We start from the raw sequence: 19,274 nt of genomic DNA, 5'->3' as shown, positions 1-19,274 counted from the left end.
ACTGAATAATATCAAATCAAGTTACATTTCCAAAATACTTTCACCATTGGGTTCAAAAGCTCTATAGTGATATGATTCTTGGGTAATTACCAAGACCATTATCACCAGTTCAGCTTGAATTATATTACAATGTTGATGCTCAGTTCTTCACACCCACTGCGGAAATATTGCACCAGTAGGCTAATGGAATATTTAATTTAATGAAATATAAAAAACACATTTTCTTTAAATCTTTTCTCTCATTCCTTTATTAGTTGTTTGTCTGCACAATTAATTTTATTGTGTTAGAGCCTTCTCTCTATTCTTCCTTCACACTCTGAGGTAGAATACTGCCATAGTTCCCGCCAGGCATGAATTTAAATTCTCCCAATGGAATAAAGTTTCAGAATGCAAATGTTAGGTCCTCGAAGCTGCTCTTCCTCCCAAAAGCTCGGTTGTTCTGCATGTCCTTGTTAATTTTTATCCTGCCAAGAGTCAAGTAAACTTTGTTGTTCGGTATAGTGTCTTGTGCCAAATTATTAGTAGCTTGTGACCCCTTCTCTACATCTCCCAGCCTCCCACAACTAAGCTCAGTTTTTGTGCTGTACAGGTGGCAGTTGAGATGGAAAGTTCTGCTACTCCTCAGGAGTGGCTCATCGCATAAAGCTCTGGAGGAAGGACTCACGCCCCCCAGTTTTCAGTTATAACATCTGATCCCTCCACCCCACGACCAGCCTAAGGCACCTATATTTTAGTAAATTGAGGCACTTGCCATTGTTCAGCTTTCCTCTGGTTAGGACTCAGTTGCAGTCCTTTGGGGTAGTCGCCCTGACACTGGTGACATTTCTTAAACGACCAAGAGCTGGCATCACTTTTTCTAGGGCAGTCATGGTTTCTCAGAATCCTGTCCCAGTGCCACCAGTCCACCTGCTTATAACTGTGACTGTGTGTGGTGTTGATGGCAACTTCCTAGATAGGTAAAGATTGTCCTCCCACATGAACTAGGAGGTAGTGTTGGGAAATCTGGGAAGAGAAGGAACTAGTGGGAGGGTGTCTCCTAGAGACTGGCAACACCAGCAGCATTATTGTAGGCTATGGCTTTCTTTCTGGCCAAGGTACATCACCCTGCTCCTTGATTGTGCCCTGTAAAAGTACATACAGAACATTGGTAAAAAAAAAGCTGCAGAACAAAAGCTGCTAATGTCCAGAGACCTGAGTGATACAGTTCCCAGCACCATACACTACAACCTAGCTGAGAGCCGGCAGTTGGGATTCAGGTCTTGAGACTTGTAGTCCTAGGTCCCCCAGAAAATATTATTCACTCCCTCTTTGCTCATAAAAACCATTTGCTCCAAGGACCCAGCTTGTACATTGGGAGCAGTGCTGCCTTCCATTTCCTTACTGCGCTGTCTGCATCTCATGCATTTAGTGGGAACATTTCGTAGTTAAGTGTATCTGCCACAGTAGAGTACCTTAAAAATATGCATATGGCTAAGCTCTGCATCAGCTCTCCCATTCCTGATATGCCGCCTAGTGGCTTCCCAAACTCTCCCTTCTTCCATAATGAAGTCCAGCAGAGTTGTATCAGATCCGAGATCTTTCTCCAGACCCCAACCTTGCCTCTTCAGTTGAGGCGTTCTTAAGCAGTCTGGACATCAAGCCAACTTTGCATTTCCACTTTACCAATCAAGGGATCTGCTTTCTCAGGCCACCTTTTTGTGACTTATGCAGGCAATGAAGCTAGCTGAGTGGATATTAACGCCGCCTTTATCAGATGCTACGTCATGCATCATCAGTTTCTACTTGCTGCATTGTACCCAATGGCGCCTAGATCACTCTCAAGATTACCAATGGAAGACTCATGCTTGGGTACGACACGGGATACCCCACATGCATTTGCATTTACTATGCTTTCAAGGCATCTTTACCATTACATTTGCCTTCACTAGGCTCCCAAGGCTTCTTGCATCTTCTTGGCTTCGTCTCATGCTGCCTTGCCATCCTTCCTCTCTCATTCCTGTGGAGTCTATCCCCTGTTTGGGAGTGGAAACAACTCAACAGTTGCCCTTAGAATTTGCTCTAGAATACAGCTCTAACATATCACAATTATTATAAAATCATAGAAGAGCTAAATGGGTTTTTATTTATCAATAGTGTTTTATTTATCTTTTAGTGTTTTCGCCTTTTATGTCTTTTCATGCAAACACATGCAATATACATGAAGTGACACAAGAACATCATGAATTCAGGAATTCGAATTTATTTCAAGAAAAGGAAAACATGAGGTTCTGGAGAAACAAAACATTTCTCATGATAATTGTTTGTTAAATACAAAGTTAAATTGTTTACGTTCATGTATTTCTGACTTTGACTAAAAGCAAACTGTTATTGCATTTATGCCTGTATTTCAGCTTGTGGTTATTGGCATGCGAAATCACCCCTCGAATTTACCAGTGCAGCTGGCAGCAAGTGCGTGTGTGTTTAACCTAACCAAGCAGGATCTGGCAGCAGGGATGCCTGTCAAATTGTTGGCTGATGTAACCCATTTACTCCTTGCGGCTATGGAACAGTTTCCAAATCACCAACAGGTAATGGACAACTTAGTCCTCTTCTTTTTAATGATCCATTTCTTCCACACTCTGAGTGCAGGGTTACAGTGAATACGTGGAGGTATTTTCGTTCATTAGGTGATGTTCACATGCACTGCACCTTATAGTGGACAAAATGAATAGTTAGTCTATTTGCTGTGTCCACCTGAAATATAAGGATCAACTTTGAACATTAAAACACTTTTTGATAGTGACTTTATGGATAACATTTTCATTAAAACATATATATCATAATCCTTTTTTTGCTACACTTCAATGCACTTTGAGAACCCATGTACTGACAAATCGGCAATAATCATTGCTACAGTCTGTATTTAACATGATATTCTATATGAATGAATAGCTGGGCAGTTGAGGTCAACATGACGTTCTTTCAAATCTGTTTTATTGAAAGTGGTCATCATTTTGCTGCTGCCGTTTAATTAAAACTAGGGATGTTAATTGCCTCTGCTTGTCTGGTGACATTTTATGGAAAAGAAAAAAAGAAAAGCATGCGATTCATGGGCAGGTCTGAGTTGGCACACCCATACTTGCATATTGGCTTGATCTACCTTGAGAATGAACTATCACTGGTGCCCTTTTACACAAAAAGATAATTTCAAACCTGACAAGCTTTAACTTGTGGATGTGTTTAAACTTTGTAAGCTGGGGCCTGGTCAGAGCTTTTCACCACACCGTAGCAATGGCCTGGGACCTGTGGAATTCCAACAGGAGTACTTTGCCACACTGCAGTCTGGCAAATGGAGCTGAACCCAGCGGCTGTGACCTGCAGGAGCTTTAAGCGCAAGCCAATGCCAGAGCTTCTCACCCTGTTTGAGGGAAATCTTCCTGAGCCTGAAGACGTGGGCCAAAGACACCAACGGAGCATGAAAAGCACATGCAGGGCCTGCGCCAGGATGTCCTTGCTCATTTGGAATACTGATGTCCGTGTCTGCAGCCTAAGATGCCAGGTCTGACACAACTCTGTATGGGGACCCAGTCAGAGTTTTTCACCCTGCTGTAACCGGTGGAATCCTCCAGTTGCCCACAAGACCCTATCCCTAGCCCTCTGTGATGCTGCAGGCTGCCCAATGGTAATCTGCTTGAGGCCGGTCAGAGCTTTCATCCCTGCTCAAGAAGGGAATGAGCACCTTGCACATGCCTTCAAGAGTGCCTGGGAACATGTAGTGTTTGTGCTGGACCCCGGGAGGAGAGACACATCTGAGTTAGCAACGCTGGCTGGCCAAGCGTCCGGCACTCTGCCCAACCAGTCAGCCAGCCACCTACCAGATGGTCAGATGCCGGGTCGGCAACCAAATGGTCATTCCCTACCTGGCAATCCGGGAAACCGCTATCCAGATTTGCCATGGAGTTCATTGCTCAGAAGGACCTTCCGTGAGCCACTGACCGGCTTACTTCCCTACCTTGTGGCAACTCTGCTGCTTCCTGTTCAGGCCAAGGGTATATGCACCTGATTCCTGACCCTGGTTGTGCTGGGCAGGGGGAGATAACACGTAGTGGAGGCAGCCTCCCTTGGAACCGTACACCTTCCCTTCACCTGCAGAGGGATACATGGGGCAGGCAACCACAGATGGAGACTAAAGCTTTGGTCAGAGAATCACTTTGAACAGATCACAGATCAATCAATCAATCAAGACATTTATAGAGCGCACTACTCACCCGTGGGGTCTCAAGGCGCTAGATAGGTAGCTCCTCTGCTATTTAGGAAATCCTGACCCAGAATTAGGTTGCCTACTAATGATTTAGCACCTGGTGCCCTACGAACATGTGGTGGACTTAGGGTGATTGAGGCTGCCCTCTTTTGTCTGCACTCCTGTCACCAAGCAAGCAGCTCTATGTGCTGGCCTTGAGGCAGGCTATCTGAAGCCTGCAGAGGCTCCACGGTACTGCTCTGTCATTATGGTTAAGGGGAAATTCTGACTTGGAGGCATTCAGCTGGAATCCCACAGATGGTAGCTTTTCCTTCTTGGCTTTTCAGCCAAGCACATACACCAAATGTTTGGACCTGCAGGATTACTTTTGTCACAATACCTAATCAGTTGGGTCAATCTAACCTGTCTCACGATACTCTAAAATCAGCTATGTTAAAAAATGTTTATTCGATTTCAACAAACTAAAGCCATTAACGACATCCACTCTAAAGAAATATTTACAATGTGATTGATGTATTGTTTTCAGTCTGACTGCAACTGATAAAAAACAAACCAGATAAAAAGAAGTATGTGCATCAGACAATAGCTTCAAATAAAACCAAGCCAGTCACACTTGTTTAAAATGGTTACCTGCAAAAAAGGGAAAAATGAAAGACTCCTGCAAGCTTTTATAAAATGAGGAAAACATCATGAAGTGCATAATGTCTGTCAAAATGCAATCACATCTACATAGTACAGAAATAGGATTAGAAGTAATCCCCTTAGGTACAACTAACTGATAATGAATTATATTGAGTTTTGAAGCGGATCAATAAAAACAATGATCGGGCCTACCAAATGATAAATAAGGCTGTAAAGTCGGGGAGGTTTTCAACAGAGCATAGGCTGTTCCTCAGGACCTATTCATTTCAATCCAGTCTCTCGCTCTCTTGATTTCAAGGCCATAAAGGCCGCCTTGTTCAAGGCAACTTCGCTACTAACAATGGTTTCTGGGCTGGCTGTCCCAATCTGTCGAAACATGTTTTGGCATAATTTACCCTTGCAATTCTATAGGCTTAATTAAAGGACAAACATTCCTTCAAAATCAAATGATAAAGCCTCTTTTCTAATCTAAACCAGACATACAGCCACAATAACAAAGACTGCAACTACAAGGTATTAGACAAAAAGCTTAGCCCAAGCTACTCCTAAATAATAAATGAAGGGGAGCATTGAGGAAGGCATAGGAGTCTCCTTAAAAACATATTCTTCATTACATGAAAGGTTGGTATGGCCCCACATTTCGCTGCCATAATCGGCAATGAAAACACAGTTAGCTTTATAGATATCCAACAGGACATCGATGGATTTACGACCCAGCCTTTTAGAAAAAACAGAGGCTATGCAACTTGCAAAGTATTCAGATTTCATAGCATTTTCCTTGCTAAAATGCTTGTTCTTCCTCTCAGTGGATTAATACTCAAAGCTTCAATGTTTATTCTACAGGAATAGCGATTTTTCTAAAGAAATGTAGGTCACTTCAAATTTCCTTCACTATTTAAAGTAGGAAAAACAAAGATGGACTCTATGCTTTCATTTCAAATCGTGCCCATGAACAAAACCTCCTTGGCCCTTGCTACTAGTCTGGAGGAGTAGGTATTTATCATACCTGGTAAATACCATTACTCCAGGGTGAGGTACTTACCAGCTTTGGTAAATAACTCCTACTCTGAGTTTTCAGATGGAAAATGAAGCATTCCTCGCAGGATCGTTTTTTAGGTCTCGGCATCGAGACCTATTGTAGCCGAGTTCGCTCTCAACGGAGACAGAGCGGTGCACGAGCCTACCAGGGTCTGTGGACGCGCTTACGAAGGCATGCACACACACAGAGACAGACGCGCAAACAGACACACACACACACACACACACACACACACACACGCAGACACACACACGTGCAGACACACACACGTGCAGACACACACACACACACACGTGCCAAGCCCCCCAAGCCCCACTTACCGCATCAGCGGCCTCAGCCGCCACTCCTCCTGACTTCTGCTGCCACCGCTCCTCTGGGCCGGCCATCCACTCCCTGGGCGCATAAGAGGGACGTGAGCGTGCACATCCCGACACCGGAAGTTCGGGAGAGTGCACGCTCACGGCTTGTTTCTCTTCCTGTCTAGGGGATCTTCCTCCCGTCCCGATGTGGTGCGTTTGACACTTTTGGTGCGGTTCCTATTACTTCCATACCAGGCCAGAAAACGGGTCTTTAATGTTTATTTGCAAGAAGGATTTATAATAATTATGGAATAGCCAAACAGTAACTAATGTTTTTTTATGTTAAATAGCCATATGATTTTCATTGTCTTGTCTAGTTTCATACAGTATGACAATATTTTATAATTAAAAGTGGTTTCTGGCTTAGTCTGAATAGACAGCCAAAAAAGGAGCTTGCAGAGCTTAATATAATTTGAAATGTAATCAAGTCCTAATATTGCATGTCACATATAAGTTTCAATACTGTGGAGACTGCCAAGAGTTTTCTGAGAAACCCTATCTGGATTCTTTAAATGGTAAGGTACTCCTTAATTCCTCCTTGGCCAGAAACATACGTTTGAATTGATAGACATTTCGCTTTATAAATCTCCACCAACTTTTTAAGAGGTTTGAGGGCTAGTTTTAATGCAAACTTAAAGAGAAGGTGCCCCCACACTCCACACAATATTTGCGGTCATAATAGATCCTAGTGGCTTCCTGGTGCAGGTGTCATCAAATCGGACCACCAGATCTGAAAAGGTTGAAACAGGCATGATGATTTGGGACTTATTTACCACAAAGAACATTTTTCTGGTTCTCTTTGGGATGTAAACCATTATGTGGATCTTCCATTGATTCACTAAGATCTGACTTAAACATTGTAAATTAATGGAGCAATTTCTGACGAAGTGCAAGTCAAATTTATGTGCAAAATCATATTCAGGTGTGCAGCATCAGCAGAAGTGTAGCAACACTTTTAGGAGTAGTAGACAGATTTACAAGAAAAACACATTTAGGTATAAAATCACGTTTAGGTTGAAAATGACATGTAAGTGTAAAAAATCTATTTCAGATTCAAAGTAACATTTAACATTACCGCAACATTAACAGCAGAAGCGTAAAAACACTTGTAGGAGCAAACATCCTATTTCAGTGAAACAAATCCATTTTAGATTCAAAGGTACAGTCAACTGCAATATCTCCCTCGATGGAGGAGCATGGAAATAATTTTAGTTGCAAAAATGCATTTATGTGGTGTTGGGATGGGAATGTCCCCTTATATGGCATACGACCTGTTCCCCTGCCTTAAGTGCCCAACACCAAACGTATCTAATATTCTGTGTTTTATTGTAGACCTGGCACCATGCTAATCTAGCATCTGATCAGGGGCCTCGGCCTACCTCTGACTATCCAGGGCCTCCCTTGTAACCTGGAGGAGTGCATCAAGGGTGCCCTCATAGTTGACAGATCTCTTCAGTCCCTTCCTTACACAGAGCAGTGATGGCAACATACTGTGTTTTAGGGTTGAGAGTGTGACCAGACATTTTTAGGTCTCGGCATCGAGACCTATTGTCGCCGAGTTCGCTCTCAACGGAGACAGAGCGTTGCACGAGCCTACCAGGGTCTGTGGACGCGCTTACGAAGGTACGCACACACACAGAGACAGACGCGCAGACAGACAGACACACACACACACACACACACACGTGCAAAGCCCCCCAAGCCCCACTTACCGCATCAGCGGCCTCAGCCGCCACTCCTCCTGACTTCTGCTGCCACCGCTCCTCTGGGCCGGCCATCCACTCCGTGGGCGCATAAGCGGGACGTGAGCGTGCACATCCCGACACCGGAAGTTCGGGAGAGTGCCCGTTCACGCTTGTTCCTCTTCCTGTCTAGGGGATCTTCCTCCCGTCCGTACCATTAAGAAGGGTTATTTATTGTACCGCAAAAGTAGACACGCATTCACAAAATGAATAATTTCCACAAATGACTTGCAATATATGTAGCTATTTGGCGCTGTTAAATACAGTGCCTACATAGCAAAAGCAGTACCGAGTGAGTCTTTAGGTGTGCTGTATGGCCCGTTTCCCCCTCGGAAGCCTGCACAATGATACAGGCCAAGGCGCGAACTGGCTCTGGTGGTTCGGTGGCTCCAGGGGGCGGGGCTCTTCAGTCTGTGGCGCAGAAAGAACACGCTGGGCCTGGGTGTTTGGGTACTGGAAGAAGCATCTGCTGATGCAGGGGTAGGGGGACGGAACTGCGGGCCGAGGCCATGGAGGAGCTGACGGTCCCCGAGGACATGTTTAAGGATGTCAAGTTCTACCCGATTGGAGATCTGGATCCTCAGGTACTTGAGACGGAAGGTCTGGGAAGAAGTAGGACCCAGGCTCCAAAAGGGAAGGAGCGGTATCTGGCCAGTGCTTTCTGACCTGGGTCTTGGTCGGCAAGAAAGGACGCGCCCGGGCATTGCAAGGCTGTGTCTCCGTCCTGCTCATAAATTATTAACACAAGAGGCCCATGTTTTGAGCTGCAAACTTGTTTTTCTAGTCACAACCTGCTGTGAGACTGGTGGCCTTCCTTCCAACCAATGGGAATGGAGTGCTTTCATTGCCCAATGGCATTGCGTTGTGCTGTGATTAGCTAAAGACATACCTGAAACAGGTGGCAAAGGGGTAAGACCAGTTTAGATAACTGCAGATCTTTTTGTTTTGAAAACATCACGCAATGGCATTTTTAAATGTGCACCCCCAAATCTATCAGCACTTGCAGTAAAATATTTCGAAACTTTTTAGTAACACAATGGATTTGCTGTGCTCCTGGAGTGAGTGCATTTATTAAATGTGGTGTAATTCAGTAACTCTGTGAATTGTGTACTGTGCTCTGATGGTGTTGCATTACATTTTCAAATTATTTCTGGAAGTGCTTAGAATTAAATCTACCACTTGTGCTAATGCGATGGCGCTGATACAGGTATTGGATTGGTAGGATTTCTTTGCACCGCCAACGGATACCTATTGATTTACATTATCATTTTTCTGACTGCAGTAATTATGAGCCTTGAGGGTAATACTATCCTATTGTACTGATAAAGACCCTGCTTGCAAGTAACAACTGAGTTCGAAACGTTGGCGTAATTTGTTGGCTGGATATTTAACGTTCAATCTGTGAACTCTAAACACTATAATCAGTACATCCAAAATAAACTCTCTAAACAGTCAATATTCTGTTTGCTTCTTACATTCAGCTGTGCACCTTTACTCTTAGGTCACTAATCGTCAGCACTGTGCCGTCACATGGAACACCTACATGTCCTTCTCATGCATCTTGAAGAAAATAAAATTAGATTACTTTATACAAATTTATTTATATTGCTAATTTTGATTAATTCAGGATTGTACAACATGATTGCTACTTCTATCTCCCCGCCCCTTTCATTTGTTACCTTGGTTGTGTATTAGAGCTTTGCCTAAAAACATCCTGACATCTGCGTCAAGGAGGCATCCTTTGCTAGCCTAGATATTGTTTGGTGTCTTATGGTGTTAATATGCTAAAGGTTTTTGTATACTGTTGTTGGTCAGGATTTGTTACAGCGTTACGTTGCTTTTTTGGTCGTCAAAAGCTGAGGTGATTGGAACGTTTCAGTAGAGTTCCAATGGGGTTTAAAGTCCTAAATAACCACTCAAAAGTAAGACATACCATCTCTGCCATTGCGTTTGATGCAAGCGAGTATTCTTATGAAAGTGGCAACCGTTTTGAGGCTTATTTTCGATTTTCTTTGAGCAGCTGTAACACGGAGCACAGATAAGGCTGCCGCTTTTGCTCCTAACCTGGCTGCTCCCTTTAATTGCAAAAGTACGGCTGTGCTTAATTACTATATGATTAGGATCAACATGGAGGCACTGGTATCAAGAGCTTTTCCTAGGTCTATTCTTTTGAGAATGACCCTCTCGGAAGTTCTTGGCATCGACCTCCTCCCTCCTTGCTACCTTGTTCCAAATCTTCAATTTCTCCCTATTAATTACCATAAAGCCTGAGCTTCTATGGTTTGACCTTCCTTGGGGGACGGCGGGGGCTCTTTGCTTCAGCTCTGGGGGATGGCTTGGGGTAGTCTAACTGCAGCCACTGTCATCAAATGGCTGGAGCAACCTGTTACTCAGCAAGTGGGTGGTGAACCCCCTCCGTTACTAAGGAACTGGAAGCTCTGGAGACGGGAGAGGGCGTGCAGGCGATCGGCTTGCAGCGGATGAGGCAGCGTCTCAACAAGGCATAGTTTTTGATGATTCTCTTTGAAACCTTTGCGAAAGCACTGTTATTTGCTGATTCCCAGTAAGTAAGCACTCCTTAATCTCTCAATTGTGTGTGTGTGTGGCTCTGTGTGTGTGTGTGTGTGTGTGGCTCTGTGTGTGTGTGTGTGGCTCTGTGTGTGTGTGTGTGACTCTGTGTGTGTGTGTGTGGCTCTGTGTGTGTGTGTGGCTCTGTGTGTGTGTGTGACTCTGTGTGTGTGTGTGTGTGTGTGTGGCTCTGTGTGTGTGTGTGGCTCTGTGTGTGTGTGGCTCTGTGTGTGTGTGGCTGTGTGTGTGTGTGGCTGTGGGTGTGTGTGTGTGTGGCTCTCTGTGTGTGGCTCTGTGTGTGTGTGTGGCTCTCTGTGTGTGGCTCTGTGTGTATGTGTGGCTCTGTGTGTATGTGTGGCTCTGTTTGTGTGTGGCTCTGTTTGTGTGGCTCTGTTTGTGTGTGGCTCTGTGTGTGTGTGGCTCTGTGCGTGTGTGGCTCTCTGTGTGTATGTGTGGCTCTCTGTCTGTGTGTGTGTGTGTGGCTCTGTCTGTGTGTGTGTGTGTGTGTGTGGATCTGTCTGTGTGTGTGTGTGTGTGTGGATCTGTCTGTGTGTGTGGCTCTGTGTGTGTGTGGCTCTGTGTGTGTGTGTGGCTCTGTCTGTGTGTGGCTCTGTCTGTGTGTGGCTCTGTCTGTGTGTGGCTCTTTGTGTGTGGCTCTGTGTGTGTCTGTGTGGCTCTGTCTGTGTGTGTGTGTGTGGCTCTGTCTGTGTGTGTGTGTGTGGCTCTGTCTGTGTGTGTGTGTGTGTGGCTCTGTCTGTGTGTGTGTGTGGCTCTGTCTGCGTGTGTGTGGCTCTGTCTGTGTGTGTGGCTCTGCCTGTGTGTGTGGCTCTGTCTGTGTGTGACTGTGTGTGTGTGACTGTGTGACTGTGTGACTGTGTGACTGTGTGACTGTGTGTGTGTGTGTGTGGCTCTGTGTCCGCTAATACTCTCTACTACCCTCTAATGCTCACCTATTGCCATTGTAAATGACAATACCATTTAATTATGTTTAAAAAAAACAAAAAATGAAAAAAATGCCATTTGCAATGCCAATAGCGCTAACTTTAATAAAGCCGAGACCATTGCATTGTAAATGCTTGTTATACCCCAGTAAATTCTGGCAAGTCAAACCTGCTGAACTTTATCAGGGAAACTTTGAGGGTGTGATATTTGTCACACAGATCATAATTCTGATCTCTATATAAACTCCTGTCAGGACAGTGATCTGAATTTAGCCATGAAATTGCATTAGGGCCTCAGTGTTGGCTGGCCTTGAAGGTGAAACGGGTCTTTGTTCAAGCTGGTTTCCATGTTATATGCACTCAGCTTTGTTTTTAAAGGGTTGCCTGGTAGAGAAAAGTGCAGCATGACTAAGGCCTTCAGCACTCCTCATCCAAAAGTCGCTGGTTCATCATTCCGAATTTGCTCAGCACACAGAACTCTCCTATGAACCTACTCTACACCTTACAACCAGAGCTGGTGGAGTGTGGTGAAACAGGTTTGTTACATCAATTCTGAATAGCAAGGCTTCAAATGAGGATATTTAACCCACCTTCTATCAAAATTGTGATACTCAGCAATGCAATTTGACAATGAAATGCAGACAAGCCATTTTACTGAGTGTCTTCTGCACTATGTAAATGCTTAACTTTTTTGCATTTTATAAATCCATTCTCAGTAAAGCAAATTTCATGTGTTACGTATTGAGTTGCTGTGTTTTTTTACTAGGACACGTTTATCTAATAAGCTGTATAGGTATTAGAAAATGTGTACAAGACACCTGGAATTTGCTTAGCTGGGAATTTCACCCAAATACATCCCACCTCTCCCCACTGTGTTATATGAACTAATCATTGAAGGCTATGATCAGTAAACCCTACAGTGTAGTGTGTAGGAAGTTACATGGAAAGCTCAAATGTAATATTCTTAATTATTTCCTATAGAGAAAGTAAAGCATGTGCTTTTTTGTGGGAAGTCTGTTGTGAGGTTCACAAAAAATTCTTACAGACTCAAACTTTGCACGCAATCGACAAACGACTCCTTCTGTCTTGTATAGTTGCGAATCCAGCAAGGATTTTTGGGTGACATTGCAAGTTTACATGGCTTTGTAAAGGCCTAGTGTGAGATTGTTTCAAATGCAAAGTGTGTCCACATGAATGGACCATCCTACAACACTGGGATTTTCTGCAACAAGGCATCAAATGACATTGTTGCTGAACTCTGCAGCATTAAGGACATTTGACTTAAAAAAAAACAAATCTAGGGTTTCTGATGTGAGCTGGAGAGTGCCTTCAACTCCAGTACCTTGCAGACTGACAATCTGTGGGAGGGACAAATAGCTGGAATGTATCATCACTAATGTGTTCTCTTCCACTGTATCCCCATCTACCCACAAACAGTATATTTCAGTTTTGACGCTCTAAACAGTTGACAAATTACCCACTAAATGCAGTTAAGTGAGTTATTAGATTTGCATTTTTCTCCTATAAAACGGTGAAATTGAGAACACCTAGTTGGAAATAAATTTGGTTGGAGCTAGTTTTGGCTGTAACTCATATAAAACACCTGTTGCCCCTCCCTCCACCACCCTCCTGATGTGGGTAATACATCATCTTTAATTGAAATTCAAGTGACGTTGTTGGGTTGCTAATACTAGGAGTAGGAAATTTGCAGGTTAAATAATTTTTCTTTATTTAGGGTAGGTGGTTAATTGAAAAATAAACTTAGTGGGTTTGGGTGGAATTTTGCAGGGGGATTATTAAGGCCAAAGTTACACTAGTGATGTGTCTGACACTGCCTACAAGCTCAAAGGAAATATAAAACTTAAACAAAATATGTCTGAAAGAGACAATTAGTTATGGATTCCTCACCTTAGAAGTACCCCCAGGCATCAGACTGGATCTGTAGAATTTTTTTCGTCTGCAGTACCCCAGTACCATCGATAGGTGGCGTTGATCGACTCAGTGTTCGTCGTGGTCGCCGGGATGACGTCTCAGTATTTACTCAGACGCCGCCCTCGCGTGCTGACATTCGTTCTTTCTTTTTCCACTCCAGCCAGCGCTGATCCAGAGAGGTACCTCGAGTCACTTTTTGACTCTCTTTTTGCAACTTTTGTAGACGTTTTTTCGAGTCCTTCGACTCCTGGTGCACACAGGGAAGTCCCGTCCTTGAACCGGCGTCAACGCTTGTGACTCTTGTCACAAACTGTTACGGACTTGCACCATGTGTGCCTTTGGTGCTTGGAGCGCGACCACGACCCGAAGTCGTGTCCTGACTGCCAGGCCATGAACCCAAAGTCTTTGCGGGAGCGGTTCCAAACGCTTCTCTGGGTCCTGCAGTCAGCTCCGCGCCGTTCGAGGTCCCGGTCAAGAGGGAGTTCATGGGACTAGTTGCGGAGTCGTCACCACCATTCTTCATCCAAGTCTTCATCTTCGGGTATGTCGAAGCACAAAAAGAATGTGAAAAAGCACCGCCGCTCTTTGCGTTATCCCCATCTGTCGGCCTACGTGGGAAGTAGAAGGTAGTCATCCGGCTCCACCCGCGAAACCTTTTGGGTCGACTCCGGCCTTCCCTCCCTTTCCGGTAGAAGGAGTGAGCCTTGTCCAGCTTTGAAACTTCTATGAAGCCTTGCATTCCATCTTCTGGCAGCCCAACTCAGCCGGTGCGCCCTCGGGCCCCACAGACTGTGTTGGGGACTCTAAGCCTTCGATGCCAGCAGCTTCGGCTCCGGCGCTGCAGGGCCACCAAAGATCCAGGCCTGGTCCTGGATCGGCGCGGGCGACTGCGTGACACCTGCTCTGGCACCGAATCCAGTGACAACACCTCCACCGCCTCAGACACCAGTTGTGTCCCCAGCCAACGTCGACCCCGGCCTCCCCCTCGTTGTAGACACGGAGCAGGACTGATGTCGACCGACGTCTGGAACGTCGCCAACCGGTACTTTTGTGCCATTGTTCACTCCTGGTGTTCCCTATCGCCCTGAGTGGCTACCAGAAGAGGGTGAGTAGGACTGGGAGGGGTCTGTGGACCCTCTAGCAGACCAGTTGGAAGAACCGGACTGGAGAGAGGAGTTGGGGGAGGGCAGTGGTCCGGATACGTCCCCAGACCTTGGCATGCTTTCTCCCCTTACCGTGGCTACGATGGAGGGTTGTATCTTACCCAGTGGTGGTGCGTAGGGCGGCCAAGGCCCTAAACCTCGAACTTCCTACGGTGGCAGTCAGGACTAACCTCCTGACTGAAGTGCTTTAGCCGGCAGCGGCCTCTTCGGAGCCCCTGCAGCCGTTTAATGAGGCCCCCACGGACGTCCTTTTGGGCTCTTGGTCCAAACCCAACAGAAGGACTCCTGTGAATAGGATGATGGCCCGACGCCACCGCCAGACCATCGGTGACCCCCCTTTTCCTCTCCCAACACCCCACCCCATAGATGTTATTGGTCCAAGCTCAACGTTCAAGGGCGCATTCCCTAATGCACTTCCTGATAGGGAATCCAAGCAGCTGCCCCACCTTGGGAAGAAGATGTTTTCTTCCTTCAACTTAGGATTGCGGTCGGTGAACACCGCATGTCTCTTGGGCCGTTACTCCCACTCTGTGTGGGACACGGTTGCGCAGGTGCTGCCACAGTGTCTGGAGGCGGGTCGGGCCGTGCTCTCCCGTGCTGTTGATAAAGGGAGAGATGCAGCGAAGTTTGCCATCCTGTGTAGGCTGGACAACGCCGACTCACTAGGCAGGATGATTTCCATGTCAGTAGCACTGAGACGCTACGCCTGGTTGAGGTTCACTGGTTTTTCAGGTGATGTCCAAGCAACATATTTGGACATGCCCTTTGATGGCCATTGCCTTTTTGGCACCAAGGCAGACGACGCGCTAAAGCACTTTAAGGATTCTAGGGCTACAGCCAGATCCTTAGGCCTCGCTTCCACCTCCTGCCCAGTGCAGTCTGCTTTTCGCCCCTTTCGTGGCTACGGAGGGGGTTCCCTGCCACATTGCGCCCAGAACCACAGGCCTGCGCAAGCTGTCCAGCCTCTGCCTGGCCAGGGACTTGTATCCCACCGCCGTGGATCGGGGGGCCAGCGGATGGGCCAGTCCACCAGCACCCCCTCTGCAGCGGCCTCCAAGCGTCCTAGTCTAACCTTTCAGGCCCATCAATTGCCAGTGGGCGGCAGGTTTTGCCATCACCTCCCCCACTGGCTCAACATCACGTCGGATAGGTGGGTTTTGCAGATAGTCCGAAGGGGCTACTCCCTCCCCTTCGAGACTACCCCTCCATCCATGTCATCTCAATTCCATCACATGTCGGGGGATCACCTGGCCCTTCTCCAACAGGAAGTTACGGCTCTCTTGATCAAGGGAGCCATTGAGCGCGCTCCTGGCCTAGAACTAGGTTGTGGTTGTTAATCCCACTACTTTCTGGTGCCCAATCTTGGATCTCGGGAACTTCAACCGCTTCCTCCGGAAGGAGAAGTTCAAGATGTTGACCTTGGCTCAGGTCCTGTCTGCTCTCGACACTGGAGACTGGATGGTAGTGTTGGATTTGCAGGACGCTTATTTTCACATTCCCATCCTGCCGGCCCACCGGCTTTACCTGCGGTTCACTGTAGGCCACAAGCACTTTCAGTTTACCGTGCTCCCCTTTGTCCTTACCAGCACCCCTATGGTGTTTGCGAAAGTGATGGCGGTGGTTGCAGCTAATCTGTGCAGATCAGGGGTCCAGTCTTCCCCAATCTCGACAACTGCTTGTTGAAGGCGGGCTCGTCTCCCACCTCCAGACTATGGCCGACTGCCTGCATTCGCGGGGGTTCACCATCAAGGTGCCGAAGTCACAGTGTAACAAAGTGCCCGTCCGTATCAACGAAGAGTCCCCCTTTAATGACTGGTGGAAGGCTAACGTTGATTCCCCTCCCTCTTTACACCGTTACCAGAGCGAGTGGAACACCGAAGGGGGCCGGACACGGAGACACAGGAGAACTATCCCTTTAACTGGAGATTCCCAGAGCAAGAAGCCCCGCCCCTGGATGACGTAGCCAGCCCCGGATTGGGTAAAGGGCCGGAAACACGGTGTTTGGTGTGCTACGACACCCAGGTGGAGGAAGGCGACTGTGTTTGGCAGAGCAGAGGAGCGGTCTGAGAACTACGGGAAAAGGCGAGCCGAGAGGACGAGGAAAGTAAGCCAGGAGGCCAACGGTTTCGCGGAGCGCCGTGCCACACTCCCGTGGGAGGAGTATGGCTGCAGCAGGTACAGCGGCGGTTTGCGGGGTTGGTCGGGAGACGGGGAACCTCAACTCCATAGTCCAGCTCTATTTGTAATATATGTCCATAGTTACCCTTAACCTCCTAGTGTGAATAGCCCTTCACGAATTCCCCCACCCATGAGCCTTGCACTGGTACCGGATTATACAGCACAGTCTCACTGGTGTCCCCCTCACTACCCCGGGTACCCTTTGGGTTAGCAGACATAGGACAACGACCCTGACGGGCTCTCTCTTGATCTTTCATTGCTGCGGGACCCACCCGAGGAGAAGGCTAGACGACCACCCAGTGCCTGAGTCCAACAACTGGGAAGACTACTACGCTAAGAGCCTGAAGAGCCTGAGGGTGCCACGGTTGCAAGACGGATCCCGCCGGATTTCAGAGAGACAGACTGAGTACCCGTTACAAAAAGACCCTAACCAAAATAAAACCCTACCTTCCTAGATCGAGTCTCAGGCCCCTTATTGATACCACGCCACACACACCTAATTCCCTCTCAAAAGCGCCTTTTCATCGGAGCGGTTCTGGATACAGGGCAGTTTTGGGCTTCTTCTCCCGAGCAGCGAGTCCGGGATATTCCAGCTATGATTCTGATCTTTCAGCCTCTATCACGGGTTTCAGTCAGAATAACCCTGAGGTTACTGGGCCTCATGGCCTCCTGCATCCTGCTGGTGGACTATGCCAGGTGGCATATGCGGGCTCTGCAGTGGGACCTGAAGTTCCAGTGGGCACAGCATCAGTGGAATCTTTCCGATTGTGTCCAACTCTTGGAGGGCACTGCACGCCAATTGCAGTGGTGGCTAACGGACCAGGATTGGGTCAACCGCAGATCCTCTCCCTTCCCCAACTAGAGTTCACAGTGGTGACGGATACATCACTGCTGAGCTGTCCACATGGGAGAGGCGGAAATCAGAGGCCTCTGTTCTTCGGCGGAGTCCGGACTCCACATTAACATTCTGGAGCTTCGGGCGATTCATCTTGCACTAAAAGCATTCCTTCCCTCTGTCCGGGGAAGAGTAGTGCAAGTGTTCACGGCCAACACCACCGCCATGTGATACTGCAACAAACGGGCAGGGTTGGGTGGTGGACCCTATTTCAAGAGGCTCTCCGCCTTTGGACATGGCTGCAACATCAGGGCATATCTCTGATGGTTCTTCACCTGGCAGGTTCTCTGAACGCCAGGGCGGAGAACTCAGCCGCAGGTGCATGATGGATCATGAATGGCGTCTTCACACGGAGGTGGTGCAAGGACTCTTTCAGCAGTGGGGCGAGCCTTGGTTAGATCTATTCGCCACTGAAGAGAATGAGCAATGTCGGCAGTTCTGCGCGTTGGCATTTCCATGGCGGCACTCGCTAGGCGACGCTTTTTGTCGTGAGTGGAGTTGCGGTCTTCTGTACGCCTTTCCGCCTATACCACTTCTGCTCAGAGAGAATAGATTGCCGTTGCACTCAAGACAGTGTATACAATGTTAAGTAACACAATTCAACCAAGCACATGACAAAATGACAGAATTATCAAAACAAAAGAACTCTCAATGAGTAGATCTTGGAGTCTTTAATGTTGTAAACAGCCAGCCGACACGTGTTTCATCGCATTCGCGATTCCTCAGGGCTAAAACAGGAACACGGCCGTCGGATCCGGACGCATTACACGCCGCTTCTCCGCTTGATTGAGCTTGAAGCGTAAGACACACCGATAGCTACCACGGCAATAAAGTATACCGTATACCAATAGAGCATTACCCTACTCGCCGTGGGCCACCTATAAAGAAACCCTTACAATTTTGATCGTCAAGCGGATACTTACTGATGCACATTTAATAAAATTGTTCTCACATCGGATACTCGATCTGAGTATCTGTGGTCAAGGGCCCGGCTGGGTTGGAAATATCACCAGCTGAGCGACCTTCTGACTGGATTACAGCCATTTAGCCCTGAGGAATCGCGAATGCGATGAAAAACGTGTCGGCTGGCTGTTTACAACATTAAAGACTCCAAGATCTACTCATTGAGAGTTCTTTTGTTTTGATAATTCTGTCATTTTGTCATGTGCTTGGTTGAATTGTGTTACTTAACATTGTATACACTGTCTTGAGTGCAACGGCAATCTATTCTGTTCGTGTAGGGGTAGTTTTCTTTCTACTCAATTGAGTGGTTCAAGGTTTTTCCACTCGCCGTCTTGCACCTGAATAGTCAGCAATTCTAGACTGATGTGCGTATATACGGGCTGTGCACCCGGTTCTTATACTGATTAAAAGCCTTCCTATCCTGTTACTTCTGCTCAGAGTACTGAAGATCAAGCGTGACCGGGCCCTAGTCATTCTGTGGCTGGTATCCTGAGCTATTACTCATGGCCATCGATCCTCGGATCAGACTGCTTCTTCGGGAGGATCTTCTGTCGCAGCAGCAGGGGACGGTCCTTCCCCCGAACCTGCCCAGCCTTCACCTCCTTGCTTGGA

General features: G+C 47.0%; 1 protein-coding gene across 1 annotated transcript in view; it reads left to right on the top strand.

Moving 5' to 3' along the window:
* The window catches only part of ZYG11B (zyg-11 family member B, cell cycle regulator), a 291,659-nt gene that overhangs the window by 103,698 nt on the left and 168,687 nt on the right, over positions 1–19,274 (top strand). Inside the window, exon 5 of the mRNA XM_078670550.1 lies at positions 2,391–2,567. Within this exon, the coding sequence (XP_078526676.1) occupies positions 2,391–2,567 (177 nt within the window). The remainder of the gene's footprint in view (positions 1–2,390; positions 2,568–19,274) is intronic.

This window comes from Lissotriton helveticus, chromosome 1_2 (genome assembly GCF_964261635.1).
Source record: "Lissotriton helveticus chromosome 1_2, aLisHel1.1, whole genome shotgun sequence".
Lineage (NCBI taxonomy): Eukaryota > Metazoa > Chordata > Amphibia > Caudata > Salamandridae > Lissotriton > Lissotriton helveticus.
This window is presented reverse-complemented; position numbering and strand designations above follow the sequence as displayed.